The 22,518-nt window shown below is 45.2% G+C and overlaps 1 protein-coding gene across 4 annotated transcripts; it reads left to right on the top strand.

The window, feature by feature from the left end:
* The first annotated feature begins 1,789 nt into the window (after positions 1-1,789).
* On the top strand, positions 1,790-22,335 carry LSM14B (LSM family member 14B). 4 transcript variants are annotated; one of them, XM_053247917.1, is made up of 10 exons: positions 1,790-2,279; positions 9,079-9,242; positions 10,322-10,457; positions 11,482-11,598; positions 14,719-14,889; positions 15,016-15,093; positions 15,516-15,677; positions 15,810-15,963; positions 18,513-18,725; positions 19,812-20,941. In XM_053247917.1, exons 1-9 carry the CDS (start codon positions 2,159-2,161, stop codon positions 18,682-18,684), a joined length of 1,275 nt encoding a protein of 424 aa, XP_053103892.1. In that variant the 5' UTR covers positions 1,790-2,158; the 3' UTR covers positions 18,685-18,725; positions 19,812-20,941. The 4 variants fall into 4 exon arrangements, with proteins under 4 accessions (XP_053103892.1, XP_053103893.1, XP_053103891.1 ...); XM_053247918.1 differs by lacking the exon at positions 19,812-20,941 and adding an exon at positions 20,948-22,335 and having other exon boundaries at positions 1,792-2,279; positions 10,322-10,385; positions 18,513-18,693; XM_053247916.1 differs by lacking the exon at positions 19,812-20,941 and adding an exon at positions 20,948-22,335 and having other exon boundaries at positions 1,792-2,279; positions 18,513-18,693.
* Positions 22,336-22,518: the final 183 nt, after the last annotated feature.

Genomic DNA, 22,518 nt, shown 5'->3' with positions numbered 1-22,518 from the left:
AACAATACTTTATTTTGAGCAACTGGAAACTCACTGAAATTTGTATTTCAGTCTCCGCATCCACCCTTGGTCATTGACTGGTATAAACATATATGCAACATCACGTTACTTGCAAAATTAACTTATGAATGAAAAAACAGACAAATTTGCAATGTTATGTATTTTATTTATTACTTTTTGAAACTCATAATGTACTGATGATGTATTCGCTTACTCTTTGTTTTCTTTGTCATGATTCAATTGTATTTCTGTATTAAACAAACAAACAAACAAACAAAAAACAAGTAAGTGAGAAGAGCCCTGTTGGATCAGGCTGGAGGTCTATGCAGGTCTGTGTAGTGCAACTCCCTGTTTCTGGCACTGGCCAATTAAATACCTCTGGGAAGCCCAGCAGTCAAGAAATATGCCACAGACTAGCACTTGGTAGGGTTACACTGAAGTCCTTGGAAAGGATATTTAGATGCTGTGATGGGTCAATACCTACAAACATTAGAATCATTTGGACAATGGTTTTCCCCGTCACACACTATGGATGCGAAAGCTGGACTTTGAAGAAGCAAAATATAAAAGCATTGACGCTTTTGTGCTGGAGAAGACTTTTGAGGATACCATGGACAGCCAAGAAAACAAAGAAATGGATTATAGAACAAATCAATCCAGAATGTTCACTTGAGGCACAAATGACCAGGCTCAAACTATCATACTTTGGACACTTTATGTGAAAACCCAGCTCCCTTGAGAAGTCTATAATGCTGGGAAAAGTTGAAGGAAAGAGAAGAAGAGGACAACCAGCAGCAAGGTGACTTTATTACAACAGCAATGAATGCACCACTGAGAGATCTTAAAGGCCAAGCTGAAGACAGATCATCCTGGAGAGAATCTATGTGGTCGCTAAGAGTTGACAATGACTTGACAGCATTTAATCAATCAATCAATGGTAGCAAAAGCTCGTCTGCAATTTGTCCCCCACAACAACTGGTATTCAAAGGCATACTGCTTCTGAACATGGAGGTTCCACTGAGCATTGCAGCTAACAAATGCTGATTATTCCTTAGGTATTTGTCTTATCCCCATTTAAACTAATCACCTCCCATCACTGCATCTTCTGGTGGTGAATTCCATGCAAGAAGTATTCCTTGCCTGTGTCAAGAAGCCCTTTTATGTTCGTCCTGAATGTACTGCCAGCTAGTTCATTTCCTAGGGTCAATTTCATGTGAAGCATTTTGGACAGCCAGAAAGAAAGAAAGAATTCTGTACTTTGATTTTATTGGGATTGCTCCGTCTGGATTATTAATTATTATATATGCTTAATATATAATAATTATATATATATATGCTTAAAGAAGCGCGTCTTGCGTGAAAACTGTGGGAGAGAACCGGAAGGAGGTGCGTGTCACCGGCTTTCGCCTAATCCGAGGTGGCGCTGGCGAGGTCACAAACGGAGCCCTCCTCACCAGACATACACACTGAGCAAGGGCTGCCTCCTGCCTGCCAGGGCCGCCGAAGACGCTCATCCCGCTCGGTCAAGACAAGTCCTGAGTCTGACGCTGAAGGGCATTTGGCGGCGTGCGGCAACCAGCGCCAGAGCTGACAACACGTCGGGCCAGGCCGGGCGTCACGCGCCGCCTAGCCTCCTCCCGGGCCATTCCCCCTCGCCCTCCCTCCTCCCCTCTCGCTCCTTCCCTCTTCCTGACTGCCCCTTCCCTCCCACCTCGCGTGTTGTTGCTGCTTGCTGCCTGGCGCGCGCGGAGCCAGGTGCGCCTGCGTGGCTCCGCCCTCTTTGTGCCCCCCCCCCCGCCGCCCTCGGCTCCTTTTTCTCTCTCTCTCTCTCTCCTTCCCTGTACCCCCCGCCCGCCGTCTGTCTCCGGCCTATAAAAGGAGCGTCTGGCCGGGGTTTCCTCTCTCACTTTGCAGTAGAGGCGACTAGCTGGAGCTGGCTGTGGGGAGGAAGGGAGAGAGAGTCCGTCCGTCCGTCCGACGACAGCAACAACAACGAGGCGGCGGCCTCTTTCTCCTCCACCACCACCAGGCGCACCCGAGTGGCAGCTAGGCCTGTGACGCCTCCGTCCCGCTTCGAGCGACCGCGGCTTGGGCCTCCACCCGGCCTCGGGGCTGCCTCGCGGGCCCCTCCCCCCCTCGCTCCCACCCCGTCGGCGCCATGAGCTCGGGGACTCCGTACATCGGGAGCAAGATCAGCCTCATCTCCAAGGCGCAGATCCGCTACGAGGGCATCCTCTACACCATCGACACCGACAATTCCACCGTCGCACTCGCTAAGGGTAGGGAGGCAGGGAGGCGGCCGGCCTGGAGGAGAGAACCGGGCCCGGGTGGGGGGCGGCACGTCTGTCTGACTGTGGGACTGGGGGGAGTCCGTGAGAAGAAAGAAAGGGGGTGCCCCTGAGGATCCCCTCCCAACCCGGGCGATGGGGGGGGGCGGTCAGGATTGGCGGCGGCGGTTGCGGCCTCCTCTTGCTCTACTCTTCCTCCCCCCCCCGCAAAAGGCGAAGAAAGAAGTCTCCGCATCCTGGATTTCTCGCCTCCTCTTTCTCTTCTTCCCCGCTCCCCCGTTCTTTCTCCCGTCCTTCCTCTCGTAGCCAGCAGGGAAGAAATGGACGGCGGTGGGTGGGTGTGATTTATGTCGGTGAGGGAGGAAAGCAGCTGGGTTTCAAGCGGGGGGGGGGCGTGTGTGCATGAACAGCCTTTCTCTCCCACCACCCCACTGCAAAGAAACCAGTCATGGTTTGTCGTAGTTAGGATTGTGTGTGTGGGGTGGGGGTTATGCGAGGGTGGAAGGGCTTGGTGATAGAGAAGAGGGCTGATGGAGAGTGAAGGGAGAAGCAGATGTGTGGGAGGGGTAGGGTAGATCGCCCCCTCTTTATCCTTTCGCCTCTTTTTCTGCACCCCTTCCTCCCCGCTTCACCCCCCCCTTGCCCTCATAAGACAGCGTGTGAGAGAGACTCCAAAGAGTGCTTGGAGCACTCTCTTCTTGAGACCTTGTGCAGAAGGAGGAAAGCAACTCTCTCTTTGTGTCTTTTCTCCCCCCCCCCCCAAGCTAGGCATTAGTGTTTTTCCTGGGGAGAAGAGTATGGGTTCTGTGACACTGTGGCTTTGTACAGGAAAACTGTGTGTATGTGGTGGGGAGGTTGGGCGGAATGAAGGAGAGAGCTTTCCCAGTGCTTGCCTAGATTTCAACCCCTTTTTGGACAGACAGTAGGAAATTGCAGAAGGGTTGTGGCTTCCACCAATTCACCCTTCTGCTCCCTTGCAGAGCTACAAGAAGAATGGGAGAGCTTTGGCATTCTACTTGATTTCCCTTCTCTCCTCTCCCCCCCACCCCAGCTTTGACGATTAAAGATGCGACTGCACTGGGACACTTGAGTTGCATGCTCGCTTAACAGCTCTTTCTTGTTCACCTTGAGTCTTGGGAGCCGATGCTAAGTTTCTGGACTACTGTCTTTATGGAAAGCAGTAGTGTAGGGTAGAAATGCTTTACTATATTCTTCTGCAGAAAATATTCAGTTTCTACCAGTGTATTGTTTTGACACCAATTGTATCCATTCACTGTTTCTTATACAAGTTAATTATAACTTTGAAACTCATTTTTTTAAAGTGACTATCACTAGGATACTTGCTTTGCTGTTCGGTAGGGAGGGAGATAAAATAAAAAATACACATAACCCAGACATGCTAAATCAGATTTCAATTGAGCTAGAACATAACTTTCAGGTTCAATTTTTTTCAAAAAAGCCCATATCACTTATGGAAAGTGTTGGTTTTGGCAGCTTTTCAACCTCTACCCCAGTAGAGGCAGCAGCAGTAGGTTTATTCTGGCTTCTGTATTACCTTCCCAGGTCTTAATAGAACCCGTGTGGTATAGTGTTTAGTGTGTCGAAATTAGTTGAGCTCACATCTCTGCTCAGCTATGAAGCACACTGGGTGACGTTGAGCCAGTGGCTTTCTCAGCCTAACCTACCTCACAGGGTTGTTGAGATAAAATGAATAACCAAGTATACTGCCCTGAGCACCTTTCCTTTCTTGTAGTGTCTAATGAATACAAATATTATTGATATTTATATACCTTTCCCAACAAAAGCTCCCAAAGCATTTTAAATAGATATATATTAATTAGTTAAAATGGCTCCCTTTCCCCCAGAGGGCTCACAGTCTTTAAAAAACCACCAAATTAGACACTGGCAACAGCCACTGGGCTGGGGATAGATAGGGCCAGTTGCTCTCCCCCTGTGAAATAAAGAGAATCACCACTTTAAAAAGTCTGCCTCCTTGCTCAGTTAGGAAGGGACTAACTGATGAAGAGTTTCCCTCCTGTCTGTTCTCAAAGCTTTGTGAATGGCTGAGAGGAGAAATGGGAATGCTCAGTCTTGTGTTAAAATGAGGCCTACTTCTTGCAGTACTTCTGCTGCACCTTTTTGCCTAGATGATTTAGCATGGAAGGGTTACCTGTACTCTTCCCCCACAGCAGGGAAGAAAAGTATGATTCATCTCTCTCCTCTCACCCACACTATTCTGAGATCCAGCATAATTTCCCTGTGTGTTTCTCTCTTGGCTGTGATGTGGGAGGGAGAACCAAGTACCCTTGTACTACTGAAGTCCCAACAGAGGCTGAACATGTGGGCCTGGGATGTTCCAGTCTCACTGTGACCTTTGCTTTGATCAGTGTGAAACTGACCAAGAGTCCTGCCGTTCATGTGTGAATTTCAGGGGCTGCTTTGCCCTTTCCTCTTTGTTTGTGCTCCATTCTTTGCAATTTCTGCAGTGTTTGGAGGCTGTAGATATGAGTTGTACATTGAAGGCAGATATTCTGCACACACCACCGTCCCTCTTTCTGGTTTTTAAGTTCTCTTTAAGGGAGGTGGAGAAACAGACTATATTCACTTGTATTTTACAAGGTTCATATTTTGCAAGTTGGGCCTAAAGGTACTCTATCTTCAGTTTTCATATCAACAAAGGAGATATCCTGACTGCTTGCTGTTTCTGTTATAGGGAGTCTTTGCTACTTTTCCATTTCACGATGCCTCTCTTCAGCTGCGCCCCCCCCCCCCCCGCTTTCCATCTGTGTCCTGCATTCATTCAGTTGAGCTTTGGGTATCTGGGATCAGTGCTGGATTGTCCATACCCTTTCCTTGACAGTAATGATAAACCAGAATAATGCAGTGTAGTGCAACAGCTAGAACTGAGTGGCTGTACATTTAAGGGAGTGTTAGTGGAGGTGTTTGAGAGGAGGGCTGCCCTGGCTAGAGGGCTGGGGCTAGATGTGACTACAATCTGCCTAGCTTCCAGGTTGAGATGGTGGGAAATGAAGCAAGCCTTGTAGGCAGGCAAAACTGCTTGCATTTAGCTGTGGTGTACCCTTTCCATGAGTCAGCTCTTGGTGTATGTCTATGTCAGCCAGAGCTGATGAGGAAAACAGTAGCTTGGTGAATGTTGGCTAGCAAATGCAGGAGTTGAAAATCTCTGTAGGTTTTAATTGCTGGCTATCTATGGGTGGGGGTGGTTGACTTCACTTTTCCACCAACTCCTTGGGGCAGCATAGCTTCTTTATTAAAAATATATGTGGTGGAACAGATGTTAGTCTTTAGGTTTCTTTAAAAGGTTAGGGAAATGCTTAAATCCCTTGTGCTGCCAGTCTCTGAAAAACTACATTTTAAAAAGCCTAGCAACTAGATAACAGGAGTGTGTGGGATGGGTAATGAAGTGCTTGGTGCAGCCTCTTCTCTTGTTCTGTTTGATCCAGAAGAGAGATGGCAGTAACCAGCCATTGTTCTCCTATTAGCTTTGTGGGCATACTCTGCCTGCCTTATCTTGTAGGCACTTGGGGCCTAGCCCCATTGCTTGTATGTCTCCTCCAAAGGTTCTAGGACTTCGCTTCTTGCACCAATCATCTTGTCTCAGCAGCTTTCTACTTAAAGACTGATTGAAGAACGATGATGATGATGGTTTCATTCTTGTGTTTTGATATGCAGTGTAATGTGAGTAGCTGTGTTCCTAGAGCTAAAATTTCTTGGTAATGAAGCTTGCTTGTTGTAAGTTATTGTTCCTGCTGCCCCTGTGAACCTTATTAATATAAGGTAGTCCCTTTATATTACTCTTACTGAAACTATAATTAGCTGGAATGGAGCCCTGATTCCTTAAATCCTGATACAAGAGTCCTCTTTATTAAATAGTAAACTCTCTTGCTGGCTGTATGTCTCCATACATGCTGCATAGGAAGAGCAAGTTTTGGTAAAGCTGAATTTGGTATTCCAGAAATTTCTGGCCTTTCAGCTTTAAACAAGTGCCTAGTCCTCATGGATTTTGAGAAACCTTGCATCATATATTTAGTGTCCATGGCTCAGGTCAAGAAATCCATAGGAATTGCTATAATAGGAAACACCTTTTGAATGAATTATGGAATGAAAGTCCAGCAGTTTGGCTCTGATTATTCACTCCTGCATGAACAAAATGACTTTCTTTTCCTTCCCTGTGTGAATAGCAACAGAGCCTTTGGCCGAAGGGGCTCTTTTCCACATGAGTTTATACATAGGCAAATTGGAATGAGCAGCTGAGATGCTTAAGGGGAAAACTGTGCCAAAGCCTCTGCTGTTCATATTGGGTAGTGATTGAGAAAGTGGGAGATCTCTTCGCTAGACTGGAAGAAAATGGCCAAGGAAGCGATCTGGATCTAGTCTTAGGCCAGGGGATTCCCAACCTGTGGTACTCCAGATGTTGCTGAACTACAGCTTCCATCATCCCCAGCCACAATAAATTGTAGCTGAGGATGATGGTAGTTTTAGTTAAGCAATATCTGGAGTACCACAGGTTGGGAATCACTGTGAGTGCCCACAGGGCATTGGATTGTTGACTGCTCTTGACATTAAAAAGTAAAATTCTAACATAACTAGCCTATTGCCATTATAGGCTAATATTTGAAACCCTAACCTGAATATTGGTTGATTTTTTTGACCCATACTTTCTGCTAGCAGAGTGATTTTATACTTTGAATGTGCTGTCACTAATCGTGCTTTTTGGTAACTTGGTGGTTACAACAGTTCTTGTCGCAGTAGGCAAAGCTCTAGAGATTATTCACCAACATTATGCTCTCCACACACCCAGTCATCCAACCATCCAGTACTGTGTACAGCTTTGGTCACTGTATCTTAAGAAGGATATTGTAGAACTGGAAAAGGTGCAGAAGAGGGCAACCAAAATGATCAGGGGCCTGGAGCACCTTCCTTATGAGGCTAGGCTACAGCATCTGGGGCTCTTTACCTTGGAAAAGAGGCGACTAAGGGGAGACATGATCGAAGTGTATAAAATTAAGCATGGAGTGGAGAGGGTGGACAGAGAGAAATTTTTCTCCCTCTCTCACAACACTATAACCAGGGGTCAACCTGTGAAACTGGAGGCTGGGAAATTTAGGACCGACAAGAGGTGCATACAGCACATAATTAATCTATGGAATTCTTTGTCATGAGATGTGGTGATGGCCACCAGCTTGGATGTCTTTAAAAGGGGCTTAGACAGATTCATGGAGGACAGGTCTATTAATGGCTACTAGTCCGGTGGCTGTGGGCCATCTCCAGCCTCAGAGACACGATGCCTCTCAATACCAGTTGCAGGAGAGCAGCAGAAGGAGAGAGGGCATGCACATACCTCTTGCCTGTGGGCTCCCCAGAGGCATCTGGTGGGCCACTGTGTGAAACAGGATGCTGGACTAGATGGGCCTTGTGCCTGATCCAGCAGGGCTGTTCTTATGGATTCCCCCAAGAGATAAATTGTGTGTCTCTGCTTCTCCACCTTCTGGCCTAACAAATACCTTTGCTTCTGCATTATGGGGCAACTTGAAAAAGGAATAATTTTCCTCAAATGGAATTTGTGGTTGAGTCTCTGCTGGATGGAGCTGGTACTGTGTAAAACTGGCTGCTCTCTAATGGCTAACATCCAAACAACGCTCATCCTTTCCTTGGAGATTCTGGTGACTACTGAACAGGGTGTTTGCACTTCTGTCTGCTCCCAGCAACTGAGGGTAGAAAAACTAAGCCTTTGATTGTTGACCTTTGATGAAAGGGCTCTTGGGAGCACTAGTGAACTACTGTCTGTACATATGCATAGTCGGAAGGAAGCTATTCTCTGTTGGCTTTGTCAGAAGACTTGTTCATAGTTTTGAATGGCATGGAGAAGGGGGGGACCTGAATTTAAGTGGAATGTTGACCACTGTAATCTCACTTGCCCAAATAGGATGCTGCAAGTGTGCTTGTTGGTCTTTTTTAATTGCAGCTATTAACAGGCTTCCTTGTCTCTGGAGAATGACCTGCTGCTGAGTTGCTTCAACCCAACAAAGAAATTAACAGATGTCAAAGGGTTCTGTGTAAAGGGAACCTTGTAGCGCTATTTTAAAATATGGATGCCGCATGTAAACTTTGATCAGGTGCATACCTGGCTTCTTGGCCTGGTGCCATTTCACCATTGCATAGTTAGGGTTGGTTCAGACATTACACCCCCATTAACTGTATCATTAAAGTACTGTGTTAGAATAATATTCCCAAATGTGTGTTTAGGAGGCCTGCCCTCAGACATTGTAGAGACAGTATGACACTCTGGGTGTGGAGAGGAGAAGTACATGTGATTAGGTAGCCAATCAGGTGATATAATTGAAACAGTCAAGAAAGACTTGCCAGTTAGTGGCATATTCCTAGAATGGATTTCTTGTCCCCATTTCTCAAGCCAAGGAGCATCGTAATGGGAGAAAAAGTGAGAACGCTTTCAACTGTGGCGTAAGTGCTTCAAGGGCTAAAGGTTTAACATGTGAGAGAGGTGACGTTGAATAAAGGAAGAGCTGCCTCCCCTGGGAGATTTCTTCTTCAGTATTGTTTCTTCTAAAATGGCTGTTGGTTTGCCCTTGCCAACTTTACACCAACACTCTGCAGCAGGGCAACGAGTGCAAACAGTTGTCGCACTTATTGAAAGAAGGGGGCTTATGAGAAGCAGCCTAGAGATGGTCTAATCAGGCCACCTGCTTAAAGGCAACATGAAATAGCCTATTTAGTTCAGATACTAACGCTTGAATTTTCTTGTTAAAAGTACGTTCCTTTGGAACTGAAGATCGTCCCACAGATCGTCCTGCTCCTCCGAGAGAAGAAGTTTATGAATACATCATCTTCCGAGGAAGTGACATCAAAGATATCACTGTATGTGAGCCGCCAAAAGCTCAACATAATCTGCCTCAGGATCCTGCCATAGTCCAAGTAAGCAATTCCACCTGAAATGCCAGTGGTGGCTTCACCCAGAAACCTAAATCTGGGTCACCTTTTGCTGCTTTGAAAACTTCTGACAAAATGAAAAGGACTAAAAATTCCTAGGGATAGAAGCTCGGTTATACTTGGATAGCAGATTACTTAGATGGGTTCTAACCTAGTAACAGCAAAGGGTGGTTGCTGTTAATTGAATGTATGCTTGTTTGTTTGTTAGATTTGTATACTGCCCTTCCAAAATGGCTCAGGGCGGTTTACAGCATGATAAAAACAATTAAAACAAGTTAACAATTAAAATCAAACTGTTAAAACAAATAAAACCAATTAAACAGCTAAAAACCCTGGAAATCTGGGCAACAACTTAAAACAATCTAAAATAGTTAATCATTGAATAATCAATAGTTTAAAAACAGTTGTATTTATCTGAATTGGAGTTTTATAAATCTATCTGCCAGTAGCAAGCACTCTTGTTCCACCTGTCTAGCACAAAGATCCCTCTTCCTGTTAGGTCTTGCAGAAGGTGGTAGCAGTAGTAATGCATCACTGCTGCCTCATGCAAAAACTCAGCATAAGAGAAACAGCCTTGAGGAGAGGGGCTGGCAGTGACCACAGTCTTGGGCTAGCTAATGAGCTGTGCCAAAAGTATGTGCCCTTTGGTGGAATAGTTCAGTTCAGCTCTGACTTTAATTGTATGAAGATTCATCACTGCACAACTGGGGAAACGTTGTTTCTGTTTCCCAGTTAGACGTTGACTGCTAATTGAGTGTCTGAACAATGCAAGTAAGACAAGTGGTCTTAAATGGCAATTTCTTGTGTATACTAGAGCAAAAGAATGAATCTGAAGTATTCTACCCTTATTACCTGCTGGCTTCTCTTATTGGCCACAGTTTATGACTTGTTTGCTCACCAGTGGGCCTTGAACATGCACAGTGCATATGGTTCAGAAACAAATACTTCTGCATTGGTTGAACATTTGACTGTGCAAGACCAGCTTGTGAGATGTGGGAGTGCATTAATTGTAACTCCATTTTCAAAAAAATAGTCATAACTAACTTGTGCTCTTGATTCTTCAGTCGTCCTTGAGCTCTGCCTCGGCATCATCCTTCCAGCCACATGTGCCTTACAGTCCCTTCAGAGGTATGCCACCCTACAGCCAGCTTGCCGCCAGCTCTTTAATTAGCCAGCAGTATGCAGCTTCCCTTGGTTTAGGTGAGTAATGAAGGCTTAGTTCTCACTGATGTGGTAAACCTGCGTTTGGACTGTTTTCTCTTCAGACTTCAGGTTGGGGGTTCACGATTGAATGTTCCTCTGTGCAGAAAAGAGTATCTTGGAGGAAGGTTCTAGCACAGTTTTGGGTCTCCCCTCCCTCAATGGAGAGGAGCATTCCATCACATGTAGCACTTGCCCCTGCAGTTTGAAGTGGTACAGCCCAGACGGAGATTGTCTGCTTCAGTGAGAACTAGACCAAATGTACTCCGGACTCAAGACATTCACTGTTGGTTGGAGGACTCTATTTTGCAGCAGCCAATATCTTAACAGAATGAAGCTGGATTTGTGTTGGAAAATGGTAGTTTTGCTGTTGCTGCTTCCAGGATATAAACAAACCCTACTCCAGCAAGCTCTAGTTTGTAATGTGCCTTTTAGACAAGCTAATCAAGTTGTGGGGCAGGGGATGGGGCTGAGACTAGAGGCAAGGCCTTGGAGCTAATACTGGCTCTGCCTAAACTGCTTGTGTGATCTTGAGCAACTGCTACTTGTCAGCCTTGGTTCCTTGGCTGTGAAATGAGTTATAGCATGACTGGCTTCAGAAGCTTAAGGTGAATTGGAAGAATTGTTCAGAGGCGTTTGCATACATGAGTAAAAATGCACAATAAGACTTGGATGAAAAGCACGGAAGTTAGTAAAATGAATTGAAAAATGGTGGGGGAGAGGGAGAAATGACTTGTTGGTGAGCATTTGGTTCTGATTTTTTTTGTGTAGGTTTTCTAGCATCTTAAGTTGTTATAATTATTGGCATAGAAAGCTAATGCCTAATCCAGTATGTTCTTTTAGTAACTGGTTATGACCAAAATAGTATTCATGGTAAAATTCTCCCCATTCTCAAAAACCTATACAAGACAGAATCTTGAGCCACTTATCTTTCCCAAGACATCTGGGTGTCTGTACTGCCTTGTGTCTTATTGGCATCCTTCTCTGCTTTTGTCCTCTCCCCTCTATCTTTCTTTCTTTCTAGAGAAACTGGTAAGCCCTCCAGCATCAGCAGCTGCTTCCAGTCCTAGCACTTCTTCGTCTCCTCAGCCAGTTTCAGAGCCTGACTTGTCATCAGAGCCACACCTGCTGTCTTCTAAGGGTAACAGCAGCTTGAGGATTCCAAGTATTTGGAAGAACTGCATGGTGTTTGCAAAACATTTTTGTCTTTTAACCCATTCTCTTGCTCCTGAACAGAATAACACCAACAAGGATTACTGCAATAGTTTCTGAAAACCTTGGTGCATTTGCTTCTGCTCCAGGTATTGGATCGGTGGATGAAAGAGGAGATTGTGTTCTGGACAGTGATTACATTTTTTTAAGCAAAACTAGTTGGAGGGAAGGAAACTGTCATGCAGGAGACATCTGGGGGCTATTGAGAATAGGCAGTGAGGAATGGTGATTATGGAAGTCCCCTCTGAAGGCTGCACTTCGGTAACTGTTTTCTAGAAGATGTTGCCTGTTCAGCCATTAGGTCTAGAAACTATCATACAAACTGAAGCTAAAGAAGCCAAGTCCTATGTTGGAGTAAATTCCAGCTGCTGCATGAAACTAAATAATTTTTTATAAAGGAAAGTGTGTTTATGGATGACTTGCTGGCCTTAGAACAGAGGCAGTCCATATCTTCTTGCCATACAGCATGTGTGCATGCCCCTGGATAAATCCACTGCAGTTTAGGATTATGCTGTGTTTGAGTTGTTATCCTGCGTTTGGGTTCACTGCAAACACTTTCAGGCCAAGGTTCCAAAGTAGCTTCTGATAACTTAAAAATCTGGTTGTTGGCAGAATGCCTGCTGGGAGAGGAGGAAGAGAGTAGATGTCCCTTCATGCAGTATACTTAATGCAGTCTTAAGGCAGCTCTTGTTTTTGAGGGCTTGGCTTCACGTTGTGCCTTGTGTGGCATCTGCACTCTTTCTCTCATACTGGCTCATCTTTCAGTGCAGTCTGGTATCCTACTTCTGCAGGCAGACATGTGAGAACATTAGCTTTCAGTTAAATGAACTGTGTTTCTGTTGAATGTCTGTGTTCTTCAGAGCAGAAGTCTAAGCAAATGCATTTTCTGTGTCCACAAATATCCTAAGCAAAATCCCCCTTTTAAACTTAAGGATTTGAGGAGGTTTGTGGGTGGCTTAAGGCCAACACTATAAGGCTTCTGAACATCCTGCAGCATATACTTGAAGTGAATGAGTTCTAACAGGTTAATGGCAAAATGTTTCCAGCTGCATAAGGTAAGTGATCTCCAACAGATTCTTTCCTCTGGTAGCTACATGAACTAGACTTTTAGGGACCCTAACTTTAAAATGCAGTAAGTATATCTTACTCATCTGCTGTTTGACCAAGAGGTAACTAATGTATACAAGCTCACAGTGCAGCAGTAGCAAACTTGGAGAGTTCTTGGTTCAGATCTACATTCTGATAACTTGCAGTGAAGTATTGGTGGCATCTTACTATGGTAATGAGGAATAGGCATGATCTACTCTGCACAGTTTATTCTGTAAACTAGCTCCAAAATGCCACTCAGTACAACTTAAGGGGGGAAATCAAACTTCTGAGACAGTGCCACAGTTCTTATTTCAGCTCTGGAAGAATGAGGGAGAACTTAATCCATAAATTGGAATGATGAGGCTGTGTATTTAGTTTCTCCCTCAGAGTAGGAGGTCACGGCTTACATAGGGTTATCTTCCACTCCTTGCTCCCAATAGACAGGAAGTCTGAGGTCTTTCAGGTGTCGTAGGTCTGCCCACCTTTCCGGGCATGCTCAGGTGTGTCCCCAGTTCCTTCCTGTTTACGCTCCTGATCAGACACACGGGGCTTCTGCCCCTCTTCTTCTATCCATTTCCATCGCTTTTGGTGAGCTAAATTTCTCCTTTTTCAATCTGGGGATGGATCCTTCTCAGGCTGAGGACACCCTAGCTGGTTCCCTATCAGAGGGCACAGCGGGGGAGGAAAGAAATAAAGTTGTTAACGAGGTGACCGCCAAACAGCGTCGCCATCTCTTCTCGGGCACACATGGCCCAATTAAGAAAAAGAAGCCCCCCCAATCGAAGAGAGACAAGGGCAAACGTCAGCCTAAAAAGGACTGGAAACTTGTGGGCAGCAATCCAGATATCTCAAAGTACACAAACTCTGATCAGGACTATCTATGTTCTGTGCTGGGAAATGCCAGATTCAGCACTCAGACCAAATGGAATTCGGGGTGGGGATGTTGCTCTCTTTTGCTTTGCACAGCTTCATTTGTGTGCTGTGGAAAATCGAGAATCTCTAATCTAGTATTTTTCCAGAGCAATGTTGAGGCACAAGAGGGATGGGATAAGTGAGAAGTTTATTGGTAATGGAGAACTGGGCAACTCTGTGCATAGGTCCACTGGCTTACCATAGATTCCTGGCCACTAGCTGTTTTAAAATGTGATATGGCTACCAGTGTGTCTCATTTTTTTCATCTGTGTGGAATAAGTTTTGTTCTGGGCAGCAGTATCAAAGCTGAGTATGCGCACATGCATTCAGATTGGGGCTTTCCTCATTCAACCTGAGCAGGATCAAAAATTAACAGAGTGGACATCCAGAAACTTGTGAGCACACACACCTTAGAGGGAACACTGATGGTTACAAACCATGAATCAAAATTGACCAGATCTTGTGCTAAAACTTGTGTAGATGGATATACGGAAGATGAGTAACTCTGATTTTAAAAGGCAATTTAGTAACTTGAAGCCAACAAAGCACTTGTGATGTTTTCCAAGTAATCCTGGAGAATGTTTGCCATGTGGGAGTCCTTAGTCCTATAGAATTGAAGTCCCAAGGGATATTAGATGGTAGTGGAGAGGGCAGCTGGAGAATCTAAATCAGTGCCAACATGTATATGTTCAATGGTTCCACTAATGTCTTCAGGATGTATGTTAACATGTGTGCCTAGAACATTGCTCAAGTTACCAGATTCCACTAACAAACATACTGCATCCGTTGGAGATTTCTCACAGGGCTTAATGTGACCAGTGACATTGTCTACTAACTTCTTTCTGTGGACTATAGCAAAACCAAATTTGCTGCTTAATTAAAAGAAAATATTTATTAAGACCCTTTCAAGAGAGCTTTCTGCTCCAGATATATGGGGGAGCCTGAGATCTGTGAGCTTCTGGCCTACCTATGATTCAAAGCCAGCTTAAGAGAATGGTTTAAACCAGCGTCATTGGAATAGTTTTACAGTTCCTTGGTTTCTCCTCAGGTGCTGCTTTTGCCTCTGTTCATTCAGTGCGCAAAAGTCCTATGGTGGAGCAGGCTGTTCAGACGGGCCCCATTGACAACAACTTGCATCCCAAAAAGGCTCCTCCAATCAAAGTCACTCCCGCAATCCCACGCAACACACGGCAGATTCCACAAAGTAGCAAGACAAGTGGTATATATTCTTTTCCTTCAAATACACCCATTTGGGGTTTTTAAAAGATTGTTTTGAAGTTGGTTTGAGCTAACCTCTTTCAGCATGGTGAATATTGAGTGAACAGATTTTCCTACTTTGCCTTAGATACAGTTGAGCCAACACCTATACAGACACAAGGGCAGGTGAATGATGAGAATAGAAGGCCCCAGAGGAGGAGATCAGGTATGTTACTTGTAAATTTTCCAAACTGAACTTCTTGTATGTTGCTTCTGTAGTGTCAAAGAATGGGCAGAATCATGGATTATGGGTGGCCATTAGGAGGACTAGAACAAAGTGGGGTCTAATGGATTGGTACATTTTTGAAATGCTACCATATGAACTTGAAAGCACATTGGTGTGATCCACAAGACCCTGAAGTCAAGTTCAGATATAGGATATTCTGGTTCAACACACTGCTTCTAGATTCACAGGTTTAACAAGGGTCTGAACAGCAAGCTTGCTTCACTTGTGAAAGCTATTTCAGTTCCACTGCAGAAGTCATTCTAGCATTGCTACATTGTCATATGCAAGGAATTTCTGTATTCAGCCTTGGCTTGTTGAGAGCAGATGAACTCAATTTAGAAGACTCTAACTCTTCCTTTCAGGGAACAGGAGAACCAGGAATCGTTCCAGAGGGCAGAACCGACCAGCTACTGTGAAAGAGAATACAATTAAATTTGAAGGTGACTTTGACTTTGAAAGTGCAAATGCACAATTCAACCGAGAGGAGCTGGATAAAGAATTTAAGAAGAAACTTAACTTTAAAGGTTTGTAGTTTAGTTATAAATGTTGTCTCTGTGGCCTAGTTGTTGGTCACCCTGCCTCCTGAAATGAATGAGAGGAAACATCTTGAGAACTGAACCTGTGGCAATAAATCACTGATTTTTCTTCCTCTTCAGATGACAAAGTTGAGACAGGAGAAGAAAAGGGGGAGCCTGCTGTGGCTGCAGATAATTGTGATGGCAATGCAGATGAGGACCTTCTAGGACCCAATTGCTATTACGACAAATCAAAATCTTTCTTTGACAACATCTCCTCAGAACTAAAATCCAGGTAACTGAAATTCAGGATCCTGGCCTTGGCCTTCGCACTTCCTTTATATACAATCCCAATTCTTTATACAATGTTTTGATTTGTATTATAAATAGGGTTGTCTAATCTTTATAATACAAAGCTATTTTCTTGTCCACTACTCAATGTATTTGAATATTTAGGCATAATTGCAGTATCTATCAGTATATTGTACCCTTCAAGAGTGCCTCTTGCAGAGGAGTAGCAGTAGGAGAGAGGGCATGCCCTCAACTCTTATCTGGAGGCATCTGGTGGGCCACTGTGTGAAACCAGGATGCTGGACTAGAATGAGTCTTGGGCCTGATCCAGCAGGGCTTTTCTTAGGTTATGTTTTTACCTTAGTTTACCCATAGCTACTGATCAAGAACACAACAAATCATCTGTTCTTTATAAAGAATGTGTTGCAAATATCTATATTTTGAATTATTGTTTGTGCAAAATGGTTATAATTCCCAATGACTTACAGGTACCAAATTTTGCATGAGCAATCCTGCAACTTAAACTAGCTGAATGCACTGTTTTTTACACCAGAATATCCTGGGGAAATTCTGCTAACTTGGCAAAGAGGCACCTTTTAACGTGGTGGTTCTCTTTATTTAGCAGGGGGAGAGTAACTGGCCCAATCCACCCCCGGCACAGTACTTCCAGTCACTGTTGCTGATGTTTATCTTGTGTTTCTTTTTAGATTGTGAGCCCTTTGGGGACAGGGTTCCATCTTATTTGTTGTTTCTCTGTGTAAATCGCTCTGAGCCATTTTTGGAAGGGTGGTATAGAAATCTAATGAATGAATGAAAGGTCTGTTTTTTAATTTTTAGAAGAAATTCTGAATATAGTCACATTTTAAGTGTTCTCAACAGACTTTAACACTCAATCAGATAAATAATTCCAGAATGACATTCCCAAGAGAAGCAGATATTTCACAGATTCAAATTTACCATATATGGTAATTCAATAAAGTGAATGTTTTGAAGCTGAAATACTACAAATTTCAAACTGTTTTTACTTTGCTTTTGCAAGTACATTAGTAAAAGTTTCTATTACATATATTTTAATTCCTTGAACTTTCCTATAAGTGTATCTACTTGGCTTTGCCCAGTTGATGGGCCTCACCTACTAGTATAGTATTAATGTAATACTAGCTGGCATGGCACAGAGCATCCGTGCACTAGTTCTCCCTGTCTTCCCCCCCACCGCCGATCTGGCTCCTTGTGCTGCCTTCCCACCGCTCCATGGTGGCAGAGAGGATGAGCACTGGTGGCGGAGATGGCGGCAAAGGCTCCTTCCATAGATCTGCCTCCTGCCCAAATGATAGATCAGACCTTTTATGGCCTATTTCAGGTCCCCGGAAGGAGCTTTTGCAGCCCCCTCCACTGCCATGCCCTGTCACCATATGACTTTAGTGTATTATCTATGGATAAACTCCTTAATTGTGGTGGTTTGCTCCTTTGCCATGCTTTGGCACCACTTACATAAATGTCCCTTTTTATTCTGGATAACTTGCAACATCTAAATCTTCCACTAATCTTGGTCTACTACTGAGTGTATGGTGTACTACTGAGAACAGAGCAACTATTGGAATAAGGGAATTAACTTTATAAACGAACAATGAGCTGGTGTGATGGCTAAAAGTTACATATTGAAGTCACCAGTTCAGATTCTGCCTGTGCCATGAACTTACTAAGGTGACCTTTGTCTGACTGAACCAGTCTGAGTCTACAATGTAGACAACTTGTACACTGTATAGTGTGTGCTCCCCAGCTACAACATGAGATAATACTGACCTATTTACTAGGTTATTTTAAGGAAGATAACTTGTGTGAATTCAGCAGACTATAAATGCTTGTTCACATCTGGTTTGGAGGAGTGGGCTATTCAACCTTATTCCCGCTTACATATTACCCTTTCCCCCTAGGCTACAGACTGCATAGAAACTTGGGAGACACGTGCTTGAAATGTTCTCTAGTACTTGGGGCATTGTGACCTGGATACTGCTGTGTCAGAAAACCAGAAGTCATGCCTCTAGCTACGTACCTTGTCTGCAGTAGTCTGATGCTGAATGCTTGTTTCCTTATATTTTTCTCAGCTCATTTAAGCTTCTAGTAGCTGATCTTGCCTTGTGGCTCTACTGGGTGCCATAGCACTCTGCAAAGAATCCTCACCCAGAGCGTCCAAAGTGGGCCCTCTTGAGCCTGATTCAGAGTTCCAAGCTTCACTTTGCTTGTGAATTAAAAAGGCTTAGGGTTTTTGTAGTTCTGAATGGTCAAAGGCAGCATGCTTCAGAATATAGGAAGTTCTGTTGCCCTTGTGTCCTGTTTCTGGTTTGTCTCCATTGGAAACAGGATGCAGAACAAGATAAATTGCTGTTCTGTCTAGTAGGACAGCTTTCTAAGTTCATAATGCAAAAACTGCTCTTTGTATTGAAGAGTCAAGTGGTGCTGTGGCCATAGCCTTGTTCTCTACTCCAGGGCAGGGGTTTTGCAACATGAACTTGATGGAAGGAGAGGCAGGACAACTGATCACATGTTCCTTAGTTCCAGGCGCACAACATGGGCTGAAGAACGGAAGCTCAACACAGAGACATTTGGTGTTTCTGGGCGGTTTCTCCGTGGCCGTAGCTTTCGTGGTGGATTCCGAGGTGGAAGAGGGTCTGGAGCTGTGCGGCGAAGTCAAGCCACCCCCAGAGTGGGCACTGGAAGAGTGTGAACCTAGCAGGCAAGTTCTACAACTAAACTAGGTTGGGCTGCTAGGGGTGTGCACGGAACTGGTCCGGCACTGGGGTGGGGGGTTCCAATTTAAAAAGGGGGAGCTTTACTCACCCCTTCCAGTTAAAAAGCGTATTTCTTGTAGTAATTGGGCGGCAGGGTGCCGCCCGCTTCAATCTCCGAGTCTGGCCGGCCGCGGGCTCCTCCTTGGTAGGCATAATCGGGCGGCAGGATCGCTCCAAGTCCCTGCCGCCCGCCCTCTTCATGCTGAGCAAGCCTCCCCCCCCCCGTCGGCTGGCGGCCGCCCCCTGTGCATATTAGGGGGTTCCCCCTCCCCTCCTCCCCCTTCTTGCCAAGTATCCCCCCCCCTCCATTACAGGAGGACGGCAGGAGAACTCCCTGCCGTCCCCCTTCTCCTTTGCCGGCTGGGCTGCAAATGGTTCCTAGGAAGCCTTTCGCGCGCGTGCGCGAAAGGCTTCCTAGGAGCCATTTGCAGCCCAGCCGGCAAGGCAAGCGGACGGCAGGGAGTTCTCCTGCCGCCCGCTCGCTAAAGTTAACGTTAACTTTAGCGAGCGGGCGGCAGGAGAACTCCCTGCCGTCCGCTTGCCTTGCCGGCTGGGCTGCAAATGGCTCCTAGGAAGCCTTTCGCGCACGCGCGCGAAAGGCTTCCTAGGAACCATTTGCAGCCCAGCCGGCAAAGGAGAAGGGGGACGGCAGGGAGTTCTCCTGCCGTCCTCCTGTAATGGAGGGGGGGGGATACTTGGCAAGAAGGGGGAGGAGGGGAGGGGGAACCCCCTAATATGCACAGGGGGCGGCCGCCAGCCGACGGGGGGGGGGAGGCTTGCTCAGCATGAAGAGGGCGGGCGGCAGGGACTTGGAGCGATCCTGCCGCCCGATTATGCCTACCAAGGAGGAGCCCGTGGCCGGCCAGACTCGGAGATTGAAGCGGGCGGCACCCTGCCGCCCAATTACTACAAGAAATACGCTTTTTAACTGGAAGGGGTGAGTAAAGCTCCCCCTTTTTAAATTGGAACCCCCCACCCGAACCAAAACCACCCCGTGACCGGACCGGTCTGGAGGCCTTTAGAATGGCCTCCGAACCGGTCCGTGCACATGACTATGGGCTGCAGGTCTTTGAGTTGCTGAGGTGCCTGTTCTCAATACCAAGGAAACAAAATTCTGCACATCTTAGGTGCTAAAACATTGGCTGACATCCAGACTAACCCTCTTTTGATGCACCAGGATTTTCTGTTCCACAAGGGGAAAAGAATGACGTTTGGCAGTGTTCCTTTCCCTCTGCAGCTGTCCTTGGAAAGCTGCAGAAAGGAGGGGTGACTTGGGACAATGGAAACCCCTGGTGTGTGGGTGAAGGGTTAGTCTAGACGTTGACCATTTACAGGGGTCAGAAGTCCTTTCACCTGCTAGGCAAAAATTTTACTCATCGAGCGATGTTGGTACATTGCTCATCAGGATTTTTTCCACTCCTCGAGCATCATTTCTCACTCGTCAGACTAGTGGATTTCCTGAGCCCTGACCATTTATTCTAAATCTATCAACAAACTAGGCTTTAGTGGAAGGAAAATTTCACTGTTGGATGGATTGTACTTTCTCCCATACTCCTGAATGAGTTCTTTGAAACTAAAAGGGCTGGAACTGGGCAAGTTGTTTGTAGTGAGAGCAGCTCTTGTTAGTGCTGGTGGCAGGAGGGCAGACTCATTCCAGGCTTTTCCAACCAGTTTGCCACAGCACACTAGTGTTCTGTGGGATACTGACTGGTGTGCTGCATGGCCAAGTGCACATCAGAGCAATGCCATCTCCACGCACAGCAAGTTTTAGTCCCTGCTTCTGAAGCTGATTTGCTCTCTTGTGCCCTGGTAAAGCTGAAGTGCTCCTTTATGCACCAGGAAGGGGCTCCTCCCTCCCTCCACATCAAGGAGTGAGTTGGTTTAAATCCCTCACATTTGGAGTTGAGGTGCCTAAACGATGATGTACCCCAATACTTGCGGGGGCATCTAGGTGTGCAGTAGGCACAAAAAGGCTGGGAAATACTGCCTTATTGTGCACTGGGTATCCTGCTCTCTGCAAGGAGCACAGGGTGGCATTATATGGAATTCTGTCTTATGCTTGCCTACGTTCTAAATATTGGACCACTTTGGAAATGAACACATGTGTTTTTAAAAAATCAGTAGTGATGATCCAACCTGAGGAGTAACTAGAGAAACCAGATCATCCAATATAGAACTTGTTTGTTCCCTCTTTGTCAGGGTTCTCACGCACATTGCTACGAAGACATGTACATAGGAAGGAGGGAGCAATCAAAATTGCTGCACTTAAACATGGGTGAATGGAGCATTATGTTCACAAGCTTAAACTTGGATGACACAGTTGCTTGTGTGTCGAAGCAGGATTGGGGCACAGAACTCGATCACTGGAATAACTTGAAAAGGAGCATTTTCACAACCACCTCTTCAAGGAGTTCTTTATTTTCTTTTTTTCTGAGACATGCAATTTGTGCTGCTTATAGGTTCAAAGGCTGCTGTAGCGGAACACATAGAACACTCATTTTGTTTTCTGAAGGAGATCAAACGCAAAATTAAGTTCTTCAAAAGTGAACCAAAGCTTAATTGAAACCAGCAATGTTTTTTGTTCTGAGGAACCAAGGTCTTGCTGGTCTCCTTCTGTTTGCCCTTCCTCTTAAGTTTCTCTCCACCCCATCCCCACCCTGGTTCAAGCAGACTGTTTCAGTGTCTGGGAATGGATTCTAGCGCAGGAAGAGTGTGTGTGTGTGTGTGTGTGTGTGTGTGTGTGTGTGTGTGTGTGTGTGTGTGTGTGTGTGTGTGTGTGTAGTGTGGTGATGAGAATTGTTGCTGATCATGTGTGTAACCCTGGGTTCACCACTTCAGAAGTTTCTCTCTGGAGCTGTACAACAGACTTGGAGTGCTGGTCACCCCTTGAAAGGAACACTGTCAAAAGAATCTACAGGCCAGTGGTATAAGGGCTGTTCTCCAGCCACCCTTCAGTTAATAGCATGAACACGGAGTTATCTGTATATGGGAAGGCTAAAAGTTATGGGGTGCTCTTGCAGCTGCTCTTTAAAGGAGACTATTGCCCCCCTTTTTTACTTCAGGGGAAAGTCTAGGCTTCTGGCTTAAAGCTCATCTCTTGGGGAAAGAGAGAGCAATATGTGTTTGTATGTTGTAAGACATGGAATTCTCAAAACGGGGAAGGGGAACGCAAATGAAGCTTAGTGAACCAACATGTTCAGTTCCTTCCTCGAATCCCCGCCCCAAATTCTGTAAATAGTTCAGGTATTTTGCTTTTGTTTTTAAAATTGTTATTTGGGGGGGGTGATTGAAAAGTTGGTGTGTAGGGATTATAAACTTTTGCATGAAAATGGGTTAAGCATTTAGTAATAGGCATGTGTCCCTTGTTAGCTATAGGAATGTCTTTGTTGAAAGGCCTCTAACAGATGCCATCCCTCCTTTCATGTCTAGCTTCTTTTGGGTTCCCCCAGGACATGTACTGATTTAAATTGCTGTAAAAGCGTGGGTTTATTTTGTAGGCCTCAATCACAAAGGATTACGCATTGTGATGGGGTTGCTTTAATGGAGTCCTGTAAATTGTAATTATAAATAAACATGTACATGTTTAAGACGTCTCACCTTCTTCTGTCTGCTAGCCATTATCCAAATGTGTTGGGTAAATAAATTGAACCATTCCTAAAGTGAGTGATAGTGTTGGTAAGAATAGGAAATCAGTTTGCCAATGGTGAAGATAAGTTGCATACTTCTAGTTTCTAAGCCAGCCAAAGGTAATTTCTATAACCTGAACAGTA

Source organism: Hemicordylus capensis, chromosome 4 (genome assembly GCF_027244095.1).
Source record: "Hemicordylus capensis ecotype Gifberg chromosome 4, rHemCap1.1.pri, whole genome shotgun sequence".
NCBI classification, from domain to species: domain Eukaryota; kingdom Metazoa; phylum Chordata; class Lepidosauria; order Squamata; family Cordylidae; genus Hemicordylus; species Hemicordylus capensis.
This window is presented reverse-complemented; position numbering and strand designations above follow the sequence as displayed.

What these genes read in the sequence shown, in the direction of transcription:
- LSM14B (XM_053247916.1), top strand. Translation starts at nt 2,159, where the DNA reads ATGAGCTCGGGGACTCCGTACATCGGGAGCAAGATCAGCCTCATCTCC. An exon ending in CACCGTCGCACTCGCTAAGG is followed by an intron (nt 2,280 to 9,078) that starts GTAGGGAGGCAG and finishes TCTTGTTAAAAG; the next exon opens with TACGTTCCTTTGGAACTGAA. An exon ending in AGGATCCTGCCATAGTCCAA is followed by an intron (nt 9,243 to 10,321) that starts GTAAGCAATTCC and finishes TTGATTCTTCAG; the next exon opens with TCGTCCTTGAGCTCTGCCTC.